The sequence below is a fragment of the Coffea eugenioides genome, chromosome 5, assembly GCF_003713205.1.
Source record: "Coffea eugenioides isolate CCC68of chromosome 5, Ceug_1.0, whole genome shotgun sequence".
NCBI classification, from domain to species: Eukaryota; Viridiplantae; Streptophyta; class Magnoliopsida; order Gentianales; family Rubiaceae; genus Coffea; species Coffea eugenioides.
Genome location: NC_040039.1, coordinates 24,854,173 through 24,860,561, shown reverse-complemented (window position 1 = coordinate 24,860,561; position 6,389 = coordinate 24,854,173). Strand labels below are relative to the sequence as shown.

At 35.7% G+C, this 6,389-nt stretch overlaps 1 protein-coding gene across 2 annotated transcripts; it reads left to right on the top strand.

Annotated features, from left to right (window-relative positions):
* The first annotated feature begins 787 nt into the window (after window positions 1-787).
* Window positions 788-3,124, top strand: LOC113770796. Of its 2 annotated transcripts, XM_027315380.1 has the most exons (3): window positions 788-1,219; window positions 1,389-1,412; window positions 1,485-3,124. In XM_027315380.1, the coding sequence occupies exon 3, from the start codon at window positions 1,560-1,562 to the stop codon at window positions 2,820-2,822; it is 1,263 nt and encodes a 420-aa protein (XP_027171181.1). In that variant the 5' UTR covers window positions 788-1,219; window positions 1,389-1,412; window positions 1,485-1,559; the 3' UTR covers window positions 2,823-3,124. The 2 variants fall into 2 exon arrangements, with proteins under 2 accessions (XP_027171181.1, XP_027171180.1); XM_027315379.1 differs by having other exon boundaries at window positions 789-1,219; window positions 1,389-3,124.
* Window positions 3,125-6,389: the final 3,265 nt, after the last annotated feature.

The following is a 6,389-nucleotide window of genomic DNA, read 5'->3' as shown; positions in this document are numbered from 1 at the left end:
ACAGGCATTCTTTGGATGGAGTTTTACTTTAATTTTTTTTTTTTATATAAAAACACTAAATATGTTCTACAACACCATTTTAAGCCCATAAGTTTAATAAAAAAGAGTGCTGCAGTAATATTTAAGTATGTTTTAAAAAATCCATAACAATGTCCATTTAGTTAGTATAAAAATTTTTATTTGACTCTTTTGAATTTATTAAGTGAAAAAGATGGTACTCAATATTTCCTTTATGATGATTTTAAGATAATCGAACACACTCCAACGCTTAAAATATAGCTAAGAAATATTCAAATAAGATTATACGACAATGGAGATTATCCTATAATGAATTTCCTACTCAGATTACAATTTCTATCCAAACAATTAGAATTGACCTTCTAATTCATTTAAAATAGCTTGTTAATTTTTTAAAAAAAGATTAGGATAGTTTTACGATAATCTTGCAAAACTTAATACAACAATAAAAAAATAGGAGATGAGATCTTTAAAATAACAAAGATCAATGCGTCAACATGACGTAAGTTGGCCATCAACTCTGTTGAAAATAAATTTTCATACAAATCACCTCTTGAAAAAAATGATGCAGCAATTAATGAGATTTCCAACACTTAGCTCAAATTATAATCATAATCTCATTTTTCCAAATTGGAACATCAGTTACAATTTGAGCTATATATAGACAATTGTAATTGGTAAATTGCCATATAGTTTTCTCCCTCTGTAACAAAGAAAACTCTCACCAATGAGGACAGGATAATTCCCCTATTCATTTCTTGATTCTCTGACCATTCAAACACTAGCCTAGAGTGAGAAGTGATTCTAGATGTTCAATTCAATCTACAGAGAACAAAAAGAACCTGAACATTGACTTCTTTTGCAAATGGCCAAAAGGGCCACAAAAGAAACCACTAGCAGAAGCTAGAAACATAAAAATATATCACTGATAGCCACCTTATCTTTGTCTGTTGCTTGTTTTCTTCCTTTTCCAAAACTATTTTTTGTTTCTCTATTTTCTGCTTTCCTCCTAGTTTCTTGTGCAGCTCTCTGCCTTGGATTCTTGAAAAGGGCTAATTTTATTGAAGTTTTAGCATGCTTATGGTTATGTCCTTCATGGGTTTTCTTGCTCTTTGCATTTGATAAGTGGGCTTTGGAATGATGCCTTTTTTGGGGCTCGAGAAAGGAAAACTCGAAACCCCAATAATTACTTGAGTATCAGGTCAATCATTGGCTTTCATTTCCTCAGATTCATTCATATAAGCATCGAGTATTACTAAAATAGTTTCAGTTCAGTTATTTCAGTTCAATTCTTGAATTCGGTTTGGTTTCACCTTTCATTTGCAGTGGTTTTGATTTTATTTTGTTCTTTTTTTTTTGGGAATTTGCAGGAAACACTGTACCATTCCTGTTCGGTAAGTTTTGTGTACTTCAAACTTCAGTTTTTCAGGCTTTGTTTTCTATCAGTTACGATATTTGTACTTCAGGGGGCATCGTTGTTTCTATCAAATTGTGAATCAAGAACTATTTTAGCCGTTTTATCGATTTCCAGTGTTGTTAACATGGAGTCCATCAAAGTGCAGTCTGATTTCTTAGCTCCAGATTCTGGGGATTTAGTTGAAAATAGTGAAAAGGGGAAATGTACAGAAGGGAAGTCAGAGGGTTTCATTGGGGTTCTTGATGTTTATATACATCAAGCAATGGATATTCATAACATATGCATATATCAAAATCAAGATGTGTATGCCAGACTTTCCTTGACTGGTGATCCAGAACAAGTAGTTTCAACTCAAATTATTAATGGTGGGGGAAGGAATCCAGTTTTTGATGAAAATGTTCGGTTAAATGTCCGAACTATCGATTCATCGGTTAGATGTGAGGTTTGGATGCTTAGTAGGGTGCGGAATTATTTAGAAGACCAGTTGTTGGGATTCACAGCGGTGCCTCTTTGTGAAGTTCTCATTGAGAATGGTAAACCGGAACAAGAATTTTCACTCTCTTCAAGTGATTTATACCATTCTCCTGCTGGTTTTGTACAACTTACTCTCACCTACACTGGCGCATCACCTGATGTTCTTGAAATCCCTGCATCACACTCTTGTACCGTTGTAGATGTTGCTAATAAAGATTCCGAGGTTGATGATTCAGTACCCTGTGAACTAGATAAAATTGAGTTTCCTGATCCAGAGATTGTGAATGAAAATGAGAGGATGGCTTCAGAGTATTTTGCAATTCCATGTCCGGATTTGGAGTGCAAAAGCGCAGAGCAGTGTGCCTCTGCTTCAAGTGATGGTCAGCTTACAATTAGAAATAATGGTTGTGTTCAAGAAGCTGTGGCTCTTGATGGTCAAGGTGCCAATGATGTTCCGGTGGGTGAAACTCCTCCAACTATATTGAAAATTGCAGAGCCTCGTTCAGTTTTGGTTCCAATCAACCCTTCATCTGTTTCTCATGAATTAAGCATTCCTGAACCTCAGAACCAGGATGAGGTTTCCAAGTTGAAGGACAAAGGTCCATCTCCAGTTAATAACGTTGCAACTGAAGTGCCAGATAGCACAATAACCCAGTCTGTTGTGAATGTGACTATAGAACCTGAACAAAAGGTGGTTCAACAAGAGATAGTTGAGATATACATGAAAAGCATGCAGCAGTTTACAGAGGCTCTTGCAAAGATGAAGCTTCCCATGGACATTGGTGATAGTTCAGGCGCTGATAATGTGGATAGTAGTACTTCGGGGACCTCTGGCTCTAGTGAGAAGGCAAATGCATCAAAAAGTAGTGAACCAAGTCCAAAAGTATTTTATGGTAGCAGAGCCTTCTTTTGATACATGGTTTGATGGCTATTTCACCTGAAGAGATGTCCTATACCTAAGCTCCTCACCCTGATTTTAGCTACCTCTGATGCTTTTTTTCACTCTTCCTTCCTGGTTATGGTAACAGGCTAGATTAAAAAGATATTTGTATCTTTTAGTTTGCCTTGTATGAAAACTGCAGCTAGTCCTTGAAAAAGTAACAGTCCTCTTCAGCTCTCTTTGTTCTAACTTAATGTAAGACAATCACCTTCCCTGTGAAATGACAATGATTTGATGCTGCTTTAATAACCTGTACTGGAATGAATGTTGTTCTGCGATGTTAGTTATAACTTATAACTATGTGGAGATAAGCTTCACAGGTCAGATGATCAATTGAAATGCCTGATTCTTGTGAAATAATGATTTTTTGATGCAGCTCAGATAACCAGTTATAGTAGTACAGAAGTTGCTCAGATATGTTGAGTTCTGACTCTGCAACAAAAAAAAAAAATCTCAGTTTCAGATTATCAATTGAAAGGCCTGTTATTAACATATTATTCTTTCTACTTGTATACTTGTGCAAGTATTATGTTGCTCTCTGTATTATATCTGCAATATTGTGTTCGTTCCACAAGTCATAGATATGTGCTTTTTCATGTGATCACTTGTCAAATGTGGAAGTGCCACCAAATATTCAATGTAAAATTTTTCTACTGTTGTTGCTAAGAAGCACAAAATTCAGCTTCATAGGCTGCTGAAACTCAAACTGGCAAACTTTGCTAAAACATCAATTTGTTCATTGCATTGCCACAAGATATCCTCATCCCTGCTGCTTTTAAACAACTTGCTAACTTCACAAGTTTGATGTATTTAGTCCTTAACGTCATCATGATTCAAGTGGATTGGAGGTAGTTTATAAGCAGCATTGGATTGGAAAGTGCATCCTTCTGTATGTTTTGACTTGAACTAAGAATAAAACTTTCCTCAAGGTTCTGAGCTTTTTAAAAACTTAATAAAAAAAAAAAAGAGCTTCATTCATGGGCATGAGCAGAATCTCTACTATTTCGAAACCTCCAAATGCCACCTTGTTTGAATAAATGACTTCATTCAAGAGGTGCGTGCAATGTCAAGTTGTCAACAAGTGCGGAGTACCTAGACGCACAGTTCACTCCCCTGAAGCCATCGATGTTGACCGTGGAATCAACAGAAAAAACGGTGTCGTATAATGAGACTCTTCGTCCATATGAAATTATGCCAATTCTTTTTGTTGGCGAAAGCGAATCCACAAATGCATGCAGGGAATTCTGCAGGTGCTGGAGGTGTGGCTCAGCTAAACGTTTAGAAATTTGTCATTTATCAACTCTCCTATCACGAAAGGAGGGGAATTGAAAAAGAAGAAAGAATGGAATTGAAAAAATTATGTAAATCTAATACAGATACAATTTTCAAATAATAAATTTAAGATTGAAAATTATGCATGTAAGAATTCAGAATCGAAAGCATAAAGTTATGTCATCCAATTCTAATTCCTTCAGAAAAATTATCCACACTACACCCAACATCCAAACTTGTATGTGTTTGAATCTCTTCTATTTTTTCTCATTTTACTATAAAAGTAGGTAAATATCATTATGTATTTAAATATTCCTAATGAAAATTAAGTATTGAAAGTCATTTATGAAAATTTTTAAAATGTTTGTAATTTTGAACTACTTTAGAAAAAAATATTTATTTTAGGAAACAAAATTAAGATGTAGTTACACTAGATCTATTAATTGATCATCTGTGTTCGTATGTGTGAGGGTTTGTTAGGTCCAGGCGGAGTTCGGGTTTAGGCATGGATAGGAAAAAATAATGCCGCAGTTAATGCTGTTAATCGAGCCGATCGAGTCGAGTCGAGTATTTAATTGTCGAACTCGACTCGTGCTTCTATCGAGCCAGGCTCGAGCTCGCGCGACAAAGTGGGCGAATCTTGAAGTATGCTCAAAATCAGCTCACCAAATGAGACTTGTGAGTCTAACTCGAGCTCGTGCTTGACTCCTTTAGCACATACGAGCCGAGCTCGCACGAACTTGAGTTTGAAATATCTGTCAAACAGTTTTGATGTCCATTTTGGTGATATTCATACAAAAGCCACGATTCAATCATACAAGTTTTAGGAAACAAACTCCACACCTTGTCCAAAAGTCAACAAAACTTGCCAAGTTGCCATTCACAATCACAAATTAATTTGTTAGGAATGAATTGACAAGGAACAAGCCAGCCAGCCATAATAGGATTTGATAAAATTCTTTTCAAGTCAACAAATACACAAACTCCAACCAAATAGGATTTGATCAAATTCTTTTCAATTCAACAAATACACAAACTCCAGCCAAATGACTATATAAAACAATGCTAGATAACTAAAATTTGACCAAGTCCAACTTCCCAAATTACAAGAAAGGTCCAGCTTCATAGCCTTCAAATGTTAGGAAGATCAATTTTTTCAATTGTAGATGGTTCAACAACATCGAGTGGTTCCTACAAAAGGAAAACAAGAAAGTTACAACTCCTAATATGGTAAAATGAGGTACCAAAATAAACTAATAGTAGAAGATATATTTTACTTACACGAGACTTGTTTTTAACCCATGATGATTGCAGATCCAATCATTGCTACAAAGTAACATTTGTACCGTTTCAACCGACATAGAAACATGCCGATCAGCGATTATTCTACCATCAGCATTGAAAGTAGATTCAGAGGCCACAGTTGTAACTAGAATAGCGAGTACATCACTTGACATCCTTGACAATATAGGAAACCTCCACCTTTCCCCTTTCCACCAACCCAAGACATTAAGATTTACATTTTCATTGCAAACATACTTGCCCCTCTTCCAAATAGACATCTAAATCTGATTTTTCAGGGGGAGCCTTGTCAATTTCACTAACAATCATTTGAATTTTTCTTTCCCAATTAGAACATTAACTCCATGCTTTTTGGCAGCCCCTTGGGTAGACTTGTAATTTCTGCATGTTTTTGTTTCATAAATTCCCTTTCTGGTTGCTCACCATGAGATGAGATGCATCCACCTATTCATTATAGAGTTCATAAAGAATGCATCTAATCTCATCAATATACTTAGGAGCTGCATCGTTGCCATAAATAACTGGAAAAATATGATTAACAAGAACCATTTTATATGTCGGATCAAGAATGGCACGCAAAGACATCAAGGTGTTGCTTTCCTCCCAATACTTGTCATATTTTTGTGCCATACTTTCAGCCATAGACCTAATATGATCAAAAAAGCTGAGAGCTTTTCATTTAACAACTCCTTAATCCTATACAGCGCTACAGGAAAATGTTAGCAGTTGGTAATCGGATCCAAAAATGATATTGGTGATCTCATAAAAAAATACCCAGAAATTCACGTACTTCTTCAATTGTCATCCACTCATACTCACATGGGACATAGTGAAACCCAGGATCAATGTCCCCATATCTTTGAAATACACCCCTAAACTCTAGAGCTGAAGCCAACATCAAATAGATGCTATTCCACCTAGTTGAGTAGTCCAAAATGAGCTTTTTAGAAGGCAATTGAAACTGTT

Excerpts from the sequence above, each read along its gene's own strand:
- LOC113770796 (XM_027315380.1), top strand. The coding sequence starts at position 1,560 with ATGGAGTCCATCAAAGTGCAGTCTGATTTCTTAGCTCCAGATTCTGGG.